Source organism: Ambystoma mexicanum, chromosome 10 (genome assembly GCF_040938575.1).
Source record: "Ambystoma mexicanum isolate Mex_15411 chromosome 10, UKY_AmexF1_1, whole genome shotgun sequence".
Classification (NCBI taxonomy): domain Eukaryota; kingdom Metazoa; phylum Chordata; class Amphibia; order Caudata; family Ambystomatidae; genus Ambystoma; species Ambystoma mexicanum.
In genome coordinates, this window is record NC_090932.1 from 1080179855 (window position 1) to 1080201943 (window position 22089).

At 45.8% G+C, this 22089-nt stretch overlaps 1 protein-coding gene across 10 annotated transcripts in view; it reads right to left on the reverse strand.

Moving 5' to 3' along the window:
* Positions 1 to 19955, reverse strand: part of AAK1 (AP2 associated kinase 1) — a 498991-nt gene extending 479036 nt beyond the window's left edge. For 4 of the 10 annotated variants that reach the window (XM_069618901.1, XM_069618899.1, XM_069618897.1 and 1 more), the window contains exons 1-2: positions 19609 to 19955; positions 17812 to 18146 (exon numbers count right to left, since the gene is read on the reverse strand). In XM_069618901.1, the coding sequence (XP_069475002.1) occupies positions 17812 to 17977 (166 nt within the window). In that variant the 5' untranslated portion in view covers positions 17978 to 18146; positions 19609 to 19955. The remainder of the gene's footprint in view (positions 1 to 17811; positions 18147 to 19608) is intronic. The other 6 variants (XM_069618902.1, XM_069618900.1, XM_069618896.1 and 3 more) reach the window with 3 other exon arrangements.
* Between the last annotated feature and the right edge of the window lie 2134 nt (positions 19956 to 22089).

Here is a 22089-nt window from a genome sequence, read left to right on the forward strand (position 1 = left end):
GTACATACTGGTTTTAGGTCTATTGAAAGGGGAGAACTGGTGGGACTACTTCTTGTCTATGCTCCCTCACAGTTACATACTGACTCACTGATGCAGCTGCTGCTTCCATACAGCACTGACTGGTGAGTGGAGACTTCAATGAGGTCATGGAACGGGCTTTGGATCGCCATATTCTCTCGACATTGAATGCTCAGTGCCCGACCAGACTCCATGACTTTGTGAGAGCTGTGAGTTTCATAGACGTCTGGCCCGCTGAAGAAAGGTTATTTCTTCCACTCTAGGGTGCACTCATCTCTAACAAGAATTGACTATTTTTTCATGCCATCTCCTGACCTTTCTCTGGTCTCAGACGTGCAATATCTCCATAGAGGTATTTCGGATCATTCTCCATTATTGTTATCTCTGGGCCGGTCGGACAGCTGGCACCTTCCTTCATATTACCTATGCTTCCCAGAGGTCATGGAGAGACTTACTGATAAGACTGTGGAATACTTTGAGATAAAGGAGGCCTCGGTGGAAGACCGTCAGACACTGTGGGCGGGCTATAGGAACGTAATGCATGGGGATGCAATTTCAATCATTGCGGCCAGGGAAAAGAATAGGACTGACGAACGCATAACCTTGGCATTCAAATGTCTAGGCGGGAAGACGGGTTTATCATGGACCAGTCTTTGGATACACAGAGGTTTTTACTGAAGACAAGACCCAGGGTGCCTATCGTAACTGTGTAAACGATACAGCTCGACAGTCCCACATGGCCACCCATGCTCAGATATACAAAATTGGGGACAACGCCACCAAGAGGTTGGCCTTGTTGGAAAAGCGAGAAGGGTTCCCGAGCTGTGTGCATGCGATTAAGGATGCAGAGGGTGGACTGAAGCATATCGATTCACATACATGTAATATCTTTGTAGATTATTATAGTCATCTCTATGCTGCACCAACCAATGCATCCCGGCCAGTGTTCTCCGCCCTGCTGGAGGAGCTTCCTTTGCCCCATATTTCACCCCAAAAGAGAAACGAGTTGAACTGACATTTCCAAGGAGAGTTTTCAGTTGCCATATCCGCTCTCCAGTCTGGAAAATTGACGGGACCCATGGGTTCCCAATCAAACTGTGGCTGAAGCTGTGCACTAGTGTGACTGGTCCCTTACTGTCAATGTTTCAGGCCAGCAAAGATAGTGGAGAGCTGCCCCCCAATCTGAGGCAAGCAACTATTGTAGTGTTGCCAAAAGAGGGCAAGCTGTCTACCGAGTTTGCATCTTATAGGCCTATTTCACTTATAAAGGTGGAAGCAAAGGCATTGGCCAAAGCAGTGGCGATACGCCCGATGACTGTTCTCCCCTTGCTGATCCATACAGATCAAAACGGCATGCTACTTAGCAGAGCCACGTGCACGATTAAACATCGGGTACATGTAGCCCTGGAAAGTGCTTGCTCTCTGGATGATGCTCCTGCCAGGGCAGCCATTGACTTGGAGAAATCGTTTGACTGTTAGCTGGAACCTCTTGTGGGAGGTGATGAGCTTCGCCGAGGGGTTCTTGAGCTGGGTCAGGTTGCTCTATGTGCACCCACAGGCCATCAGTGCGCATAAACGAGATTCTCTCTGGGTCTTTTACCTTGGAGAGGTGAGGGATGTGTTGCCTCCCTTTCTCCTAGCCATCAAAATAGATTGTGATATGGCTTAGAGGTGACCCGCTGCTGAAGGGCTTTGCCTAGCCATCAGGCCGTGAGGATACAGTTTTGTTATACGCAGTTGACCTCCTACTGTTCATGGGTGACCCCTCTCATGGTCCTATCTCAGGGTCATAGAAATATTCAAACGATTCTGCAGGCTGAATGTGAATTGGAACAAATCTGTCCTGCCCCCAGCCCAACCTGTACCGGGAAGAGTATCGTCTTGGTGTAGGTTCTCGGTTGACCTGGACAACTTATGCTGTGTATTCATATTGGTCACGATCCGCAATGCTTATTTAAACTCCATATGGCACACATGACGTTAAAATTTATTATTTATTTTTGTTGCTTGTATATCGCGCCAAGCCCCAAGGCATCTGTGCACTTGCTTAAATAAAAGGATTAGAATTGTTGCAGAAGATTACAGTCATATACTCATATTTACATATTTACATTTTACAGTTATAGCGGTTTTACATTTCAGGCCTATTACTTTGGCAGAGGTCTGAGTGGTTGTGAGATTTTGAGCGGTGGATTAGGTTAATAGTGACTAGTGTTGGTTGTGCAGTTGGTGTGTGAAAAGGTGTGTTTTGAGCCGTTTGCAGTAGATCCAAAAGGAATCCTGGGCTCTGTGGTGAATGGGAAGATCGTTCCGAAGTTTACTCACCATCGCAGAGAAGCTGCTGCCGCCCGCTTTTTGGAGTTTGAATTTGGGGGTGACCAGGAGGTGCTTGTAGGCTGCTCTGGTGGGTCTGGCTGATTGGGTTTTAGTTATTTTGTCGGACAGGTAGGCCGGGTCGACCCGGTGGAGGCACTTGTGTGTCAATGTGAGAGTTTTAAACCAGTTTCGTTCTTGAATGGGTAGCCAATGGAGTTTTAGTCTGGTTTCTGAGATGTGTACTGATCTCGGAATGTTAAGCGCGGCTCTGATGGCATTGTTTTGAAGGACCTGGAGTTTATGTTGTGCATTGAGGTGCCGCTTTATAGTGCATTACAGTAGTCAAGTCTGGTTAGCACTAGTACTCTCGCCAGCGTGATGAAGCCGTCAAGCGAGAGGAAGGGCCTGCAGGCTTTAATCAATTTACAGGTGTAGGAAATGGCAGAGCCGGTGGCATTCACTTGTTTTGCTCGGGTGAGGGAGGAGTCTTGGTAAAAGCCTAATATTTTGACATTGCTGGAGACTGAGATGGGGTTGCCATCAATGCTGAAAGATTGAAACGCTGAGCTAAATTTGGCATGCCCGAGTTGGGAGCCTATGAAGAGCAACTCGGTCTTCTCGTCATTGAGGCACAAACCGTGATGTGCCATCCAAGCCTGTATGGTTTGGTAGATGGCGTTGAGAGTGGTGGTCTCAGTGGTGTGGTCTCCTGTGATGGATATGAGGGCCTGGGTGTCATCTGTGTAATTGGTATACGAGAGGCCAAGGCCATCAAGGCGGTCAAACAGCGGCTTTGTAAATATGTTATCCAAAGTGTGAGCATCACATGAACCTTGTGGTGCTCCGCAGAAGGCTGGGGAGCTATGGTGCTTCTGCCTTGGGTGAAAAGACCTTCATAGTTCTCTCTGAGAGGAATGATTTAATCCATTGAGTGGCGTTGGGTGAGAATTGTGCGGCTATGGATAGGTGGTTGCATAGGATGTTGTGGTCCACCAAATCGAAATCGGCAGAGAGGTCCAGTAGGAGGAGCAGGGCAAGTTCCTCTTTATCCTTTAAGTCATCCATTTGGACTTTTAAATCCAGGAGAACAGGATTGCCTAAGTCCGAAGATGATCTTTTCTTCTAGGTATTTCTGAATTTGGAGGTATGCCACTCGGTCTAAGATTTTTTATTAAAAACGGTGCGGTAGTAATAGCCCGGTAATTTGTGGGGATAATGTGAGTGGGGGCGGGGGGGGGGGTGTCGAGCAGGTTTTCTTTTTTAATAATGGTAGAACCCAGGCATTTCCGAGGTCTTTGGGGACACAGTTGTCATCGAACGAGGTGTTGACGTTAGTGATGGACGGGTTAAGTTGGGGTACGCAGTCCTTGATGACTGAAGGTAGGCAAGGATCTCCTTGGCATCTGGAAGGTTTTAAAAAAGGTGGAGATGATCTGTAGCACTTCCGAGTTAGTGACCTTGGTGAATTCTAATTGAGGCGTTTCAGGCTTATTAGTGGCTATAGGTTGGATATTGACCGAGGCTGTAGGCTGTGCTAACGTTTTTTTTTTTACTGATATTTTAGACTTGAGTTGAGTGATTTTGCCTAGCAGGGCGTTCTGAATGTCCAGACACCAGCTCACGTTTTTGTTGCAGTTATCCACTGGGGGGATAGGGGTCTCTAACCGAGTATAGAGAATAGTTCCTTTGATTTCGAATTCGCATTGGCTATTCTGTCATTGTAGAGTGCGCTTTTGGTTTGGAGAACTTGTGTTTTCTATTCTTGTGCAGTTTTGAGGAAGGCTAATTTATTTGATTATGGCGACGATTTCTTCCATAGTGGTTCAGCCTTTCTTTTTAATTTCCTGTGGGCATTTAGTGTGGGGGTGAACCACCAGTTAACGTGAGCAGGTTGTTTGGATTTACAAATGGCTAGCTGGGCCAGTTGGTCAATGGCAGCCAGCATGACGTCACTATAGTTTGTGGTCAGGTCAGGGTTGTCCTTGAACTGGGTTGAGAGGAGGGGTTGTAGAGCAGTGGCAGTAGGTTGGCGGCCGGTATATTTCTTTTGTTTCTGGTGGGGCAGCTGGTGCTAATTTGGGGGAGTCGATCTTGTTGGTTGATGTATCAATGGTGATGGCTGGACCAGGGGCATGGAGAATTGGATGAGATAGTGGATTTGCAGTTAATGTCTGCGAGCCAGTCAAGAGTGCTGCCTTTACCATGTGTGGTATTGTGAATCCTGTGTGATAGCCCAAGGGCTGTCATGGTGTTAGCTAATGTTAAGGTGTATTTGTCTGAAGGGTCACGGAAGCCTAGGTTGAAGACACCCATTATGATGGTTTGGGATTTGGGTTTGGAATTAGACAAGATGAATTGGGTAACATTGTTTTCAAATGCTAGTGCAGGCCTTGGGGGTCTGTATACCAGATGGATGTTAATGGTAGAGGTTGTGTGCAAGAGATATTTTTACTGAGAGGAGTTCTCCGGTGGTGTATGGGGGAGTTTCTCTTATGCTCAGTGAGGTTTTGCCGATGATGGCGACGCCTCTTCCTTTAACTGTTGGTCTATCCCTTCTGCAGATAGAGTAGCTATCTGGAACGCCGATGGACAAGGCAGGGTCGACAGCTGCGTGCATCCAGGATTCGGTTATGGCAAGGAAGTCAAGTTTATGAGCTGTGATTATGTCAGCAATGTCAAGTGCGTGTGCTGGGAGAGACCTGGCGTTGATGAGAGCGCCCGAAATATGGTCGGTATGCTTGTGAGAGTCAGAAGGTAAATGGTTGAGATGGGGTGTCCTGAGGCTAGTGGAACTCAGATTGTTTCTCAAAGTGAGGAGAGAGTTCCTGCGCAGGATGTTAGCGGCGTTTGTGGTATTTTCTTAGAATAGTTTGGTTCTGGATGAAAGGTAAGAGTTTCTGAGCAGGGTGTGTTGGGGTTGTATGCGGGGTGTGGATGTGTGGAACAAGCTGATCTGACATGTAGGGTCGAGGGCCTGCTAAGCATGTTGAGTATTGTGTTGGCCATGATGTGCTGCCAAGGAAGGAGATGCTATGTAGTGGTTGGTGTGGCTGTGTGTGCGCGTCACCCTCCTGGCCGGGTGGAGCAGCTCCTTGCACGTGGCTGTGGAAAGGTTGGGAAATCGGAGTAATTAAGGGCAGGTAGCAGCACCATCTAAGCCTGGCATGGACAAAAAGATTTGAGGGGGCAGATGTGCTGTGCTGGGCCTGGGCGTGCATAGTACAGAGGCCTAATTTCAGTAAGTAAGCGCTGTTCTCAATGGAGCGTGTTGTACTTGGTGCTGGGTTTTGGCATAGGGCAGCAGTACAGTTTCAGGCAGTCTAGGCAGTGAAACAATGTGCACAGTACTAGGCAGACGGGCGCAGTGCGCAGGGGCAGTGAAGGCACGTAGTATAGGCAGAGCAGCAGTATGCAAAGTGCTGGGCAATGCAGTGGTTGGGCATGAATTATGTGCGATGCAACAGTATACACAATGCTAAGCAGCGCAATAGGTAGGCACATAGTATAAACAATGCAACAGTGTACACAATGCTAGGCAGTGCAATAGGTAGGCACATAGCATAGGCAATGCAACAGTGTACACAATGCTAGGCAGTGCAAAAGGTGGGCCCGTAGTCTAGGCAATGCAACAGTACATAAAATTCAGGGCGATGTAATAGTTGAGCATGTAGTAAGACCAAGCAAAGCAGCATGTATCGTGCCGGGCTATGCATCAGGGCGTGGTATTAGGTGGAGTGGCTGCGGTGGGGGGGAAAGAGTTCTGCTGGCAGGAAGCATAGCATACCGGGCATTTTATTGGCAGGTGGTGCACGTAACTTATGAGATGAATGGCTAGGCGGGGCTGCGGCAGATCAAACGTCAGTACTACTCAAGAAGGGGAGATAGTAGTACGTGGCTGCTGTTGCCGAGTCCGGCATCAGCTGCAGTTTGAATGAAGTTAGGGTCTTGTTGGGCATAAGATATTGGATGACACGCAATGTACCTGTATGGCGGGTGGCAAGTTTGTAGCACCGGGTGTTGAGGTGCAGTGTCTTTGAGGCCGATGTATGACTCAATGTCGCAAACGGCAGCGTTGGCGTGGCGAAGTAGGGCTTAGAGGTTAGGCAGTTCCTCTGGTTCCTCCCAGCTGCGACAGGAGCCTTGGTTGTTTGCCTTAGTTGTAGGCCAGTTTACGCCTGCCTGTGATCCCTGATTGGGGAAGAACTGTTGGGCAGCCAATCCGCTGCTGTGCAGAGAGTTGAATCCGCAGCCATCTTAAAGCGAGTTAACCCTCGCGTTTAACATATGGCAGGAAGCAAATAACGTGGAAAGTCATGCAATGATGCTCTCACACGAGCAGCTGAATGTGGAGCAACAATATAGCAGAAGGGGCTGCGGGCTCTGGCTCAATTAAATAATGAGCACTCGAGTAGCTGAAAGTGTAGTAATAGCCTGCATGCTTACCTCAAGTCCAGAACAGTATCTGGAGGCCCTTCCTCGGTTTATTCTTGGGCGTGCTGCCCTGTTCAAAATGCTGATTCTACCTTAATACCCCCATGTACTTCAAAACACCCATATTTGGTTTCCCAGCATGGAATTCGATAAGCTTGAGCGCACTTGAGGAAATTACTGTGGCATGACTCCCAACCTAGAATAGCTTTGGCTACCCTACATACGTCAATTTGGGAGCAGGGGAATCGGCCTCCGGAACATCCAAGTGTATTATTGGGCTTCCCAACTGATAGTCGCCAATGAATGGCTGCATGGGGAAATCGCACTGTCCCCCAGATCGTATTTGAATTTTCCTGGCATGAATACAGCAATCCGCTACAGGTTGTTTATTGAAGGGAGGCTGTTAATAAGTTCCCAGTGACGTTGCAACTGTGTATCTGTTCCCATCACGCTGTTACTAAGACTACAGGTTGGCGAGGTATTGTGTCTTTAAAATCTCTGCTGTGGAATAATACAGATCTTCCGGAGCCCAGACTTTGAATATTCCTATTTGCCCACCTACTGCGAATGACATGCTTGCGGGAGATCAACATCAGACCTTTGATGCATTGTGGCAGCGGTTCTCATTGACAGCTAGTGCTCAGTTTTCACACCTACAGTTTCAACACGCTATGTCTGCACAGTTTCATGACTTATGACTTCCTCTCATAATCCCCGTAAGAGGCCAAAATTAAAGATGCAGTTAGGACAGTTTTTCTAAAGTCCAACTAAGGGCTTCATAAAACCATATCTGAGGCAGTACAAAACTCCACTCTTAGTATTAGGCTGTACCACCCAAGAACAGTGGTAGCGTAGACAGAGCAGCCAGGCTTAAATTAGGAGGCAGAGAGGGCTGTAATTAGGAGGGAGAGAGGGCTGCAGTGTGGTACAAAGAAATTGTAGCATACATACGGTCCAAAGAAACACAAACAATATGTATTGTAAAGATAATGATTGATTATAAATATATGCAGGCAAAGATAAATCTTGGGAAAGGTGAGTACTAGCAAATATCATAGAAAAGCAATTATAAAAAACCAACTCAATACATATGGCATACAAACCAAAGTATAACCTTATTTAGATTACAATAAGCAGTCAAGGCAAGTCAAACTTAGAACACATACAGAATGGCATTCAGTTATTCTTGGGGAGTAAAACCAGGTTAGGTATACTTTCAGAATACAATAAGTAATTAAAGGGCAGTAGACCATATTGGTTCCAATATGCAAGTCTATATAGGGACCAATATGTCAGTTATAGACACACTTAATTAGACCAACACTGTTACAAGTATCTCTTGAAACACATGTAACCTTCTTTCAAAAATGGATACAGTTACACACCAATGTTACTTTTAAGAAAACTGTTCAAAATGGAGTACCTTAACTTGTATACTTTCTAGAGGGCCCGTAAGCGACTCATAGACGAGTAAGAACCTAGTGGGATTATTTTAGCATTGCCCATAAGCAATTCAGGGAACGCACAACCCAACAGCTGAGTAAATCATGTGCCCTTCTAAACAGACACCAGGTGACTTCAGTCAGGTAAGTAGAGTACTTATTTAAATTAACTCAGCAATATTACAGTTTAAGAAGAGCAGCAGCTATTCAAGGTCAGTGTAACCTATTGGTATATAAACTTATTATACTCTTTCTTTCATAACGATACCCTTTCTTTTATAGCCATAGATAGTGTAACCAAAGTTACTTTTCAGAAGTGTGGTACACAGTTCTAAGGTAAGTAGGAACGTTACGACTAATTCAGCGGATCAGGGAAAGCATAACCTAATGATACCTTGAATAGCCTTTCCATTCTAAAAGCGTAAGGAACCTATTATACTTTCAAGAGGGGCTACAAGCAACTCCAAGACTGTTTTAGAAATGCACTAAAGCAGATCAGGGAAAGCAAAAGCCAATAATGCACATATAGAAGTGCACAGAGCTAATCAAGGTGGGTAAATCCTATTGGAAGGCTTTTACACTCATTCACTTTAGAAATGATAAAACACCATCAATAATATTATTTATTAGAAGAGTGGAACACAATTCACAGCTAGTAAAATAACTTTTATACTTTTGAATGCAGCAACCAGCAACTTAAAGGCAAGTATTTTAGACACTTTGTGTAACTTATTATTTTACAGAGATAGTTACCACACTAACCTCTTTACAAGTAAGTACTTTCAACACTTGTTATATTTTCAAGACAGAAGCCTTATTGTTAAAGTCCTTCCCCAGTCTATAGCGTGAGTTTTCTGGGAGGCAGAAGTGGGGCCCTTAGTGGTCTAGGAGCCACCTGTAGGGAGGTCAGGATAGGGTCCAGATGCAGGAAAGTCTGAGTTCAGAGGATATCTTTTTCAACATAAGTATTAGCCTCAGAGTTAGGTAAAAGCATTCAGGGACTACATAGAAGGCTCCCTATATGTGTTCCAGCATTAGGCCCGGGTGAATGGTATGGGCAAATTCGCAAACACTCTAATCACCCACTCAGCATTATAGGATTCACACAAGACTTAAGGTAATTATTACCCAAACTAACACAGTACCTCAGCAGAAATGAGGAGCTTCTGGGTGGATGCCTTCAGGATGCAGCAGCACAGGATCCGGTCCTTGGGTTCTTGGTCTGGAGACTGAAGAAATGGACATTGAAGGAGAACTGGCAGCAAGTCTTCGATGGAGGAGGCTTCCAACAAAGGATTCTTTGCAGCTTCTCGCAGCTCTGTGGATTTGGTGCCCTTTTACAGGTACCTGATAAAGAACGAATATTGCTGGTTGGATTGTCTTCACTCTGTTGGTGCTGCACTCTGGTGAGGGGACTTCAGGGATTCGAAGCAAGTCTCTGGAGATCCAACAGGAGTTCACAAAGTTTCAGACACAATCGGACTGCACTCATGCTCGTGGTCCCCTTATAATGGTGGTTTGCAGCCCAGCATGTCGAGGGATGGCTCATTTTGCAGGTCTTCAAGACTAATGGATCTCACCAGCGTCTGGCTAGGGAGTTTCACATTCGGGACCCCCAGGTCGCTTTGAAGCAAGGGTTACTTCAGGTTCCAGTTAATTCGTAGGCTTGTCAATCAATGGAAATGGTTACAGCCGTTTCTTCATCTTCCTCTTCGGATTTGGTTCCAGTGGTCGGCTGTCAGCAGCTTCCACAATCAAGAGTATTTATCAGGAACTATAGCACAACTTCAGCAAACTCTCCCTGCAGTTTACAGAAATGGGTGGTCTGGCTCTCCAATCAGGACAGTCAGTCCCCCAGTAGGAACTGGTTCCTTTCAGGCACTGTGAAAGACAAAGGGCTGCAGAGTTTTTGACTCTTCCCTCACTTTCTGCCTTCACACACACTTTGGGGCTTCAGCAGGGAATACAAAGGACTCCCACCGAAGACACAACTATAATCAAGACCTTTCCCAAAAGGATGGCACAATTTGACCTAAAAAAGAACAATACATAGAAATGGCTAAAAAGAAGAAGGAGCCCACCATTGTAGCAGAATGATTCGACAGCCAGCGAGTAATATTGACTAAAAGTAATTAAGGTTGTAGAGGAGCAGTTACATGCCTCTGCAGGAAATCCCACCCCCCGACCCCCTGTATGTTGGAAGCCTGAGATTGTGCCATGCTTGACACAAGCAGTTGTGACCATACCACGGCAAATATTCAAAAGAAGACCACTGAGAAAGCCCCATCAAATGTATTCCCAAAGAGTCGATAATCGGAGGGAGGACAAGTGAAAGAGGAGCTGGTGATGTCATGAAAGACAAACGTGATGCCCTGAGAAGACTGGCTTAAGAAAATATACGGACCTTATAGAAACTGATGATGAAGTAGAGAATCGAGTAAACTTTCATATGCGAAGAGAAGATTGCATGTGTGTGACTCACTGCAGAAAATACAAGCCGTTCAATAACTGTACAGATGCAGCAACTCAAGTAGATTAAGTAATCTTAGAAGCTGGCTATACATAGTAAATAGACTGCAGGTGGAGCCACCATTGTATAGAAGCTGGACATCGGGGTCATTAATTTAGTAAGCCCGGACCCATGGAGAGGAAAGGCTGAGAACTGTGTTGCAGCAAGGATTAGCCGAGAATGTGGATAAGCAAGGCAAGGCTGTTTGGCATGGTGTCAAAGTAGCAAGGCCAGTTATCTATTCTTGAAGGCAGTGAACGTGAGACGCTAAATCATCCCTTGTTAAGGTGCAAAGAAAAACACCAAGTGTGCCAAGCTTTATTCATTTAAGACATTTAAAGGCTGTAAATTGGTCAAAATCGTGGTCTCCTGTCACGTGAGCCAAGGATGGAAATACAGTTGAACTTGGAGTTCTAGAACAGCGATAGTGCGTGCTCGCACTCCCTTATATTCCCAGAGACAAGAATACTCTGCAAGGCCAAGTTCAAAGCCAATCTTCATGCCAGAAGGCCTGGGTGATGAGACATTGGGCTAATTGGGTTAAGAGGTAAAGTCAAGTCCACCTCCTGGCACCTGGGCCTGAGCTCACGTGCTGCTAAATGAACTGAATGTTTCAGACATGGCACAAGCATACCAACCAATTATAGAATGCCATATAACGAAGGGCCTTATAGTTTGAGAGCCAATGATATACTGTGTACTTCATAGTGTTGAAGATGATATGTTAGCATGTTTTAGAGGTAGGCTTAGTTGTCCACCTGACAGACATCCAATCACAATCCCACCCCTTATAGAAAGTATACTTAGATTTTCCCCTTGAGCCCATCACAACCCTTCGTAGGTTTTTCTCATTTGCCACGTAATGGGACATCACATATGACACATTTTTAGTACATAAATGTGTTTTTATGTGAAACAAACCAAGAACTCGAGCGAATGTCCATTGATGTCCGTTGTGACTCCCTGTTTTAGACAAATGATATTAAACCAACAAACTTTGCCATCTTCCTGAGTTGGTTCGATTATTTGGTGTCAGAGTTATTCTGCCTTCCCATCCATTGCATGCACGCTATCCTAAGGGCTCTAAGATCAAGGTAAAACCACTGCCACCAGCCATTCAAATAAACTTGCAATTGTAACATAAATTCTACCCGGTAAGTCAGAAAGGATACATTGCATCTCCCCAGCATTCCACATAAGGTGGTGTGTGCTAGCTCACTATATAAAATGTATAGGGGATGTAAAATCCACTTTACCACTTGCTAACAGTAGTTCACCCAAGTAGATTAAAATGAAATTACAAAAGTGAAGCGCAAAGGGGCAACCCAGCCCAAGCTCAAATGTCGTAGGGAACTGTAACTCATATCACACACTATGGACAGACATAAAGCGGTCACCCATAAAAAGAGGAAAAGACTAGGACAAAGGGGGGAAAAGATTCCCATTCACCTAGAAACAAGGAACAAATACCAAGTCCAAGTAAAAAGGTTCTAGGGTTGACACAGGTAAGGAAGATTATTCACATTTATGAACATTTTACCCAGAGCCGGCCTTAGGGCAGCACGGGCCGGGCGATTGCCAGCGGCACCATGCCACCCCCCCAAGACGCCATTAGCCCCCCACCACACCAGCTCGTGGAGCCTTTCAAGGACTCTCCTGAGCTGGCATAGTGGGAGAAGGCGTGGCAGGCACCCTTATGTTATTAAATGTGCCCGCGGTGGCGGGCGCATTTCAGAACAATAGGGTGCTGGTAGCACCCTATTCACAGGAGGTTTACCTCGCTGCTTCGACGCGGGAGCCAGGAGGTTTTCATTGGAATGGGACCATCATGCATTACTATGCACGAGCGTCCCATTCCAGTGATTAACCCCCTGCGAGGCGCCGGAGCAGGGAAGGACAAAACAAAGGTGGTGCTCCTGCCCCCCCGCATCTCCCCCTGATGACCAGGGCGCCAATTCGCCAAGGAAGCTGCTGCCTCTAAGGCCGGCCCTGATCTTACCCAACATGCATTGAACCTGTCAAAGCCCATTTCAACATTGTACTAGGTTATCCTTAACTTGACTTGACTTCACACTCCCTTACAAACCTCAGGCGCTAGTGGTAACGGGATATAGGCCCGATGAAAGCCGAGGATTGGCAGAAAGCTTTAATGTCTCTGTACGAGGTCATCATTCCTGCTAGGCTTTCAGCTGATCGAGCTGAAATTCCTCCATAGAACCTACTATGCCCAAGAATATTTATTTATATGTGGTCGCGCAACAACACCTGACTGTCTACAATGTCGGACGGCACTGGGCACATACTACCATACAATGTGGCTATGCCACAACATACAGAGGTTCAGGGGCAATTTCATGTTGTCCGTCTTCAGTACTTGATCAGCCATTGCCTATGCGCCCAGGACTATTTCTATTTGGTATTTTGGGAGATATTGCTTTTTCCTGGTAGAAGACACTTCTCCTATGAAATACCTTAGTATTGCAATGTTGTGGGGAGCAAGCTCTCCGCCCACGATGTCGAAATGGAAGCAGGATGAGGATGGATGCATGATGCTGGAGGACCGAGTATATAGGTCCAGGGACGGCCTCCAAATGTTTGTGAAGATTTGGGACAGGTGGGAGACTGAAGGGTGAATTGGTGGGTATGTCGGGGGGGGTACGGGGAGGGCAGGGTTTGATTGATGGAACCCTTTGATGAAACCTGAATATGTACAGGCACAGTCACGGAAAACGTTGTACTAAAACGTTTTTAAAAAATTGGCAAAACCAAAAGTTTTGGCTGGTGTAGATGTATTCGGCATTTGTCAGGGACTGCTATTAGAGGCCCAGGTACTCGCACCATTTTGCACCTGCTACAATCAATGGCCAATTAATACCACTATGGCTGTGCCTGGCAAGTGCCTTTCCCCTGCCTGCACAAAAGCCCAAATGGTTGGCATTGCCAATGCTTGTTTGAGATTACTGTAGACTGATGCAGAGAGAATTAAAGTGTGCAAAATAAAAAACGGCATTCACCAAATATTCCAAATTGCTCAAATGACAGCCCGCCCTATCAAGAACACAACTCTGTGTAGCGACACGAAACGAGGTGGACCATAGCCATGTGGCCCTTCCCCGATTTTGCCCATTGTGATCAAAACAACAGCAAAGCCAACAGGTTTAGCTCCATTGCCAGCACAGGCTGCCCAACCGAGGGTCCTGGAAAGTGCCATCATGGCTGAAGGACGGCCACTGGAGAGGAGGGCATCAGCCATGTACTCGGATATCCCCCTCCTTGGTCCAGCTTTGCATCGCAGAAATGGTCATCCACTGCCAGGACCATCCTCCATTCCCGGCTACTAATCAGGTGCTTGCGCAGTTGTCAAGTAAACTACCTACATGTTTGCAATATTACCAAGAAGGAACGGCAACTGACCAGGAACCTGGGCCATGGTTGCCAAAAAATACCCAGGAACTTGCCCCATTGCCATCAACTGCCATGGCTTTCACCCTAATCAAGGATTACCATCAGCTGCCCAGGTATTTACTCCATTGCTAAGGATTGTGATCAACTGCCCAGGTATTTACCTCTATGCCATCAAATACCTAGCTACATGCTCCATCAATAAGGACTGAAAAATTGCCCAGGTACTTGTGCCACTAGCATGGATTGCCATCAAAAGCCCAGGTAACAACGCATTGCCCTGAAATACCCAGGAAAGTATCCCCTTTGTTGCAGATGTGCCTTAAACTGCCCAGATACCTGTCCACTTAAAGCCTTTAGTGCATGCCTGTCACCTACCCTGATGCCAAAGATTACTATCAACTTTCCAGGTGTCTCATTTACACCACCTCACCTACCTCCAGCTACTCTAGACTACCAGTCAAGGTCGAGAATGCTGCGAAGCAGGGAAGAGGAGACAGCCATTGGAGTACAGTCCAGGGCCGCGGTGATCTCCCAGCCACCCTGCCTCCATATTGTTGTGATCATCATTGACCGACTGCACAAGCATGGTGGGGGGTGAAGATAAGCAAGCCTAGTAAAGGCAAACGGGGCGCGCTGGTCTCCCTGCTCTTCCCATGCCTTGGTCCAGTCAGCTGCCTGTGTCAGCAAGGCTCTTCTTGCTCTGGTGCACACAGACTAGAAGTGCACTAAATGGCAGCCCCTGGCAGTGGCACATGTGCCTGGGCAGTTGATGGCAATGGACCACGTTTCTGGGCATTTGATGGCAACGTGGGAAGCACCTGGCCATTTAGTGAAAATCATTGGCAGCCGCTCAACACTTGCACACTGCATTACAATGCAAGAGGTTGGACATGGAAAGCGTAGTAGGACTACAAGCCGTCTCATTGCAATACAACCCTATAACAAATTAGCAGTCTAGGGCTTTTACACCTGAAAGACAGATGTGCTATGCTGTGAATGAACACAACATAAAGAATGAATGGTCCACTGTATACCACAGGCCATCTCTTGCTCTACAACAATGGCCTTGCCACCCCGGCACACATACCTGGTTGGATCCTTTATCAAAAACCAAGCAGGTACAAAACCAAGAATAGGAGAGTTAGCAAAGAGTGTCCCTTTGTAATTGGGATATGTGAGATGGATACGCACAAATTTCCTTCAGCAAACATTAAAAATACAGTAAGCCCTGTCACCAACCTCAATGTTAGCAGAGAGGCCGGCGCTTTAATGAAAATGGTGAGCAAACTCCTCTCTGCCTCCTGAACGTAGTTGATGTGACTGGTGGGCAGCAAGGATGAACAGTGAGATGAGCTCTTACTGCAACGGAGCTCTAAAGGCCACAGTGCTCATATACACAAAATCTCAAACAATACTGAATCCCACCCTACTTTCTCTCCAGCACTGAAGGGTGATTTAGTGTGCAGTGGAAATTAACATGCACACGCTGTGTGTAGAGGACACAACCATCTATTTTTCCTATTACTGGGGCCCATGTTTTAGATTCATGGTGTCCAAGGAGTTTGGACACACATCATGCACAATATTGATTAACTAACGTGATTGTAGAGGAGCAGTTGCATGCCTCTACAGGATGTCAGACCCCCTACCTGCCTTATGTTGGAAGCCTGAGATTGTGCCATGCTTGACACCAGCAATTCTGACGATACCACAGCAAATATTTGAGAGAAGATACCAGTTTAGAAAAGCCTATCAAATGTATTCCCAAAGAGACATTCTGAGGGAGGAACTCCCTGAAGAAATATAAAAATGAGTGAAAGATGAGCTGGTGACGTCACAAGAGACTAGCGTGACACCTGGAGAATACATGGACCTTATAGAAACTGGTGACGAAGTTAAGAATCAAGTCAACTTTCATATGCGAAAAGAAGATTGCACGTGTTTGACGCACTGCAGAAAATGCAAGCCGTTCATTAACTGTACAGATGCAGCAACGCAAGCAGACTAAGTGATCATAGACGTTGTCTTTATGTAGTGAATAGATTACAGGTGGAGCCGCCTTTGTATAGAAACTGAAATTGGTGTCATGAATTTAGTAAGCCCAGACACATAGAGAGGAAAAGCCGAGCACTGTGTCGCAGCAAGAATTAGCTGAGATTGTGGATACGAATGGTGAGGCCGTTTGGCCTGGAGTCAAAGCTGAGACAGCCAAGGCCAGTTATTTATTCTCAAAGACAGTGAACGTGAGAAGCTGAATCATCCCTTGTTAAGGTGCGAAGAAAGACCACTAAGCATGCCAAGTCCTATTCATTTAAGACATTTAAATTCTGAAAAATGGACCAAATCATGGTCTCCTGTCACGTGAGCCATTGATGGAAATAAAGTTGAGCTTGGAGTTCTAGAACAGTGATAGGGAGTGTATTCCCGGAGACAAGAAAACTTTGCAAAGCCAAGTTCAAAGACAATCTTCATGGCAGAAGGCATGGGTGATGAGAGATAATGGGCTAATTGGGTGGGAAGGTAAAGCCTGAGCCTGGGCCTGAGCTTACGTGCTGCAAAGTGAACCGAATGTTCCAGACGTGGCAGGAGCGTGGCAACCAATTGTAGAGGGCCACATAACAAAGGGCCTTATAGTTTAAGAGCCAATGATATACTGTTTACTTAACAGTGAAGATGACATGTTTTAGAGGCAGGCATAAGTTGTCCACCTGACAGTAGACGTCCTACCATAATTGTACCCCATATAGAAAGTATACTTAGCTGTTCCCCTTGAGCCTATCACAACGCTTCGTAGGTTTTTCTCATTTGCCACGTAGTATGACATCACCTATGATTAATTTTTTGTATATAAATGTATTTTTGTGTGAAATATACTGAGAGAACTCGAGCGAACGTCCGTTGTAACTCCCCGTTTTAGACAACTGATATTAAAAAACTTTGCCATCTTCCGGAGTTGGTTCTATTATTTGGTGTCCGAGATATTCTGCATCTCCATCCATTGCATGCACGATATCCAAAGGGCCCTATGCTCACGGTTCTGCTGAAAATAGAATTTTACAGCACTGCTGGAGTGGAGAACGGTTTTCCAATGGATGCAAGTACATCATGTGTGTCTGTTCTTATCCCAAATGTATTGCCCAGTAGATAAGGGGGCCATCCCAGCATTGAATTCCATGCAGACTTTTTCCCCGTAGCCAACGGCATTTAAAGTGAAAGATTTGCTCTTCCTTTTTCCATTTAAAAGATGTCCAGCACTGTTTTTTTTATCTCACTTTACCATCTGATGAAGACTATGGGACTTTGACAGCTGTGTATTTTACCATCTCATTATGAGATTTTCATTTAGCCCAATAAAACGGTGTCAAAACTTGAATTGCGTGTCCACTATTCCTGTCAATCTCTGGGCACTGTTGTTATGAGAACAATTGCTTTTGTGCACAAACGACACAATTTAAAAATTAAAAAACATAAAATAAATAACCTGTGGGCGGAAGTTTTAGATGTTATAGTGTGAATTGGAGTTGACCTTCAATTCTTCGCATAGGTCTCGACCTAATGGGTCTTCCGTCACACCACTTTTTCAGAACAAGAGATATCCAGCATGTAGCCGGGATGTAACAGCGCCTCGATACACTCGGCTTTAATGTGCTTTATAAATGTAAAAATAAATAAATAAAATTGAGACCTTACCTTCTGCCAGCACCTCGTCCACTGTTACCTGGAACCGGCCAATGCTGAAGACCCTGCCGATGTAGCCTGTCCCAGGGCCTCCGGACCCACCGCCACCCCCGCCCCCGCCTCCAGAACCGGGGCCCGATCCGCCCAGCTCCCGGCGGGAGTCAAAAAACTTTTTCATGTCCAAAGTCAAATGGTGGCAATGGGTGTGCAAAAGATATGTGTGCGTTTAATTCGTCTTTTCCTACACAGGAGGGTCAGCTCGACATCACCCGTAATGAAAATCCTGAGAGGCTCCTACAGGAGTTGCGCTGGCTTCATAGATTTCCTGTAAATCCCTTAATTTCCACCTAAAATGGGGCAGAGATAGAAAATATCAACAAATCAAATGCATCAAGTAACTAGAGGCCTTTCGGCTCACAATGTACACTGCATAATTATTATTTTAATTGTTATTTTATAACACGCTTAATACCAACGAGTGGTTTCTATGCGCAGGATCCGGATTCTAACCTGCTTCCAAGACAAACGCGTTGTCCCTGAGCTATCCTTCCTCCCCAGCCACAATAATAATTTGTTTTTATATAGCGCTTTGATCTAAAACGCTTTACATAGGACATAATTACATACATTACTATTATTACCCAATCGAAATTGGTACTCAGTCATCGACCTCGGAAGGATGAAAGGCTTAGTTGGCCTTGTTGGGATTTGAACCAGCGACCTGCAGACCAGACACAGATCGCAGTAGTGAGCGTTAACCCGCTGAGCCATCTTACATAAAATGCGGTTTCTATTACTGGTTGAGGCGATCTCATTGTCACTATATAGCCAAGACCGGCTACCGTCTCTTAATTGAAGCCAAAACAAAAAAATAAAGCATGCGAATTGGTCTAGTGGACAGCATGAAAACATGATTTCATATGGCATTTATAATACGCCTGTACACAAGTGTGTCTAGGCGCGAAACACTTATACATGCGATGAGAATAGAGAAATTAATGAGATAAATATGACAACCCCTCAAAAATAGAATTTTAGCTGAAAGCTAAACTTCATAAAGCGTACCCGATCTTTATTGTATGCATTTGTACACTTTTGGGCGATATAGTACTTGTTGGAAATATCACAGTGCCTGGAAGCGTACATGTGTACGCCAGCACTATATAAGCAGCGGTTGAACTAAAGAATATTGAGTAATGCACATAAAAATATTAATATTCAAGAGTAGCAGCATAATAAAAAATATTAGCAATAATAGTGTGTCTCTCTTTGGTAACAATTGTAATAAACTCGTAATAGAACAAAAACATGAATACTGAGGAGAAGAGCGATTGCAACTATTGAGTATTTCTTCCAAAATTATACTTCAAGTTATAGAAAATAACGTGGTTAAACACTGCCAATAATGTATAGGTAAAAGACGTGTATGAGGCACCAGCGTGGTCAATTTCATCATATAACGCAAGACAAGTGATTTCTCATTTATATAGCGCTCGGCGTAACATTAATGAGGTTTCACGGGGCTATATGAACTCTATGAAGGTTGTGATAACCTTTACAATTGTGCATCCGTTTCTGGTCTGTTACTGTATTCTTAGCACTTTGAAGTCGCCCAAGCTTCACCGCTTTTAAAAACATGATACGATCAATACAGAAAAAGACCTTGCACTGGATGCAGGACCCAGAGAGGTTACAATGAATCCCTCCATTCTAGTCCTGTATCATCCTCCCGTCCCGATACATTGTATTATTTCCCACTCTGTGAAAAGAAACACGTGACATTGCTTCCCCTGATCTCCCACCTCTTACCTGACTTAACGTCCTTGTCTTAAAAAAAGGGTGGAGTCGGTTTCCCTGCTTGTCACAGACCCCAATGGGTGCCCCCCCTTGGTCCAGGCAGTGGCGGCTGAGGTGATCAGCGGGCTAAGAGGCGTTCAGGCCTGCATCCTGCCTGCAGGATGGAGGCGCAGGGGGCACTGGGTGGGGGGCCCTTTGGTGGGCCGGGAGGAAGGGCATTGCACAGGGGGGTGGATTACATAGGTTGGGGCAGAGCAGCTGATCACCGGGGCTGACCCCACACATACACACACACAACCAGGAAATGAACTGTCACAGGAAGTCAGTTTCAGCTCTTTTTTTTATTCTCCTCCCTCCTCCCAGGAGGGGGCGGGGTAAGAGGAGCGTGCGTGTACAGCCGCTGTATTCCTTCCCGTGCAATGATCCGATTTAAGATCTCACGTCCGGTGGCGGTGATCCTCCAGAGCGGGATGGCGGAAAAACGCATAGGAAGAGCGTTGCAGAAATTAAAATATATTCATGTTCGCTCTGCTCCCGGTCCAGTGCACTCTGGGCCGTGTAGTTCCTTGAAAGATTCTTGCTTCGAGAACACCCGTTACACTGAAAACCTTGCCCACCTCCTCACCGTGGTGGTGTATACCCTCAACCTAGCCCTGTTATCCTTTCACTGTTAATGCCTACCTACCCAAACTCCAAAAGCGTTTATAATTGTATTTGAATGACCATAATTTCACAGTTCATGATGGGCAAACTACGAACTGAATCGTCTCCACGCGCAATAGCCACCAAATGACACATGAATACGCGATAGGATGCCCCATCTGTTTTATCTTTGCATTCCGCATTCAGGGTCTTGCATTCCTGGATTTCACCATTCAAAATCCAAGAGGACTTCATGTCCCAGAATGCAATGTAAACTGTGCTGGACTAACATCTCACACATTGTTACCCACTTTTCTTCTGCACTTATCAGATATACCCTATCTGACTATACTAGAACTTGCCACTTACTGGCTGCACTGCCACTGTTTATCACTTTTATTTATTATTTATTTATTTATTTTACCTACTGACAATTCTGTTCTCTCCTCTGTTCACACTTTCCACATCTCCCCCTTCCATGTACTTTCTCCCTTTTCTCTTTCCCATGCACGTGCATGCTCTTAATGTCACTGGGCTTAGAAAGATTGTTTTTTTGTTCTCCCATTTCCCCTCCCTTTGCCTGGTCACCCTCTGAATCACTTGTGTATGAGCGCGATATCAATTAAATATCATTTCATTTCAGAGTCAATGCCGTCACCAAAACTGACGCGCACCCATTGCCCAGGGCTGATGAGCTCGTGGACACCATAGGTGCTGCCAAATTTGTGAGCACCTTTGACCTTACCTCAGGCTATTGGCAAATAGCTCTGACGGACCATGCCAAGGAAAAGACTGCATTCTCAACACCTGAGGGACTCCACCAGTTTAGGGTCATGCCTTTTGGGTTGAAGAATGCCCCTGCCACCTTCAAGAGAATGGTCAGTCATGCGCTCAGTTATCTGGAGGCATTTTGTGTGGTCTACTTAGACGAAATTGCCGTCTACAGTTGTACCTGGGAAGAGCATTTGACACATCTGGATAAGGTGTTGCAGGCCTTGAAAAGGGCTAACCTCACTATCAAGGCCACCAAGTGCCAGATAGCTCAGGGGAAGTCACATATCTTGGACATGAGGTAGGAGGGGGTCAAATCCAACCTCTCCCCAGTAAAGTTTGTTGGGCCTCACTGGGTATTATCGCAATTTCATGGCAGACTTTTTGACCATAGCTGCACCACTGACAGCTCTGACTTCACCCAAACAGCCTAGGAAGGATAATTGGACCGAAGACTTTCAGAGGACCTTTGATGGCTTGAAAGAAAGTCTGTGTAGGGCACCTGTGTTGTGTGCGCCTGACCACAGCAAACCCTTTATCGTCCAGACGGATGCCTGCGACACCGGAATTTTAGCTGTCTTGTTCCAGGTAGATGACAAAGGGAGGGAACATCTGATCATACTCATCAGTAGACAACTCAAGGGTAGAGAATTTAGGTGGGCTACTGTTGAAAAGGAATGTTTTAGCATAGTTTGGAGAAGGTATGTTGACCATCTGGATGAGGGTGTCTATCTCGTGGGAGATTAGGCACCCTAACCTCAGTCTGTGGGGGGCGACTGTGATGCTGGAAATGCATTGGAGGGACAGGGCCACCCTGTCCTTGTCCTGTAGTCCTTTTTTCATTTGTGTTATGTATTGTTTTCTGCCCAAGAGTCCATGTGGGACACCTGGCAGTGCAGCTCTTCCTGTTTTTTGGTTTGGTGTACAGACCCATGGGATACCCTTATGGCACCCATGGTTGGGGGTGCAACCCTGTACCCTTAGTGTATGTTTTTGGGCACCTATGTGTGGCCCACAGAGCTGGGTATGGGCTGGTGGCAGCTCCATCCTGAATGTGACAGGTGCTCTGAGTATCCTCCA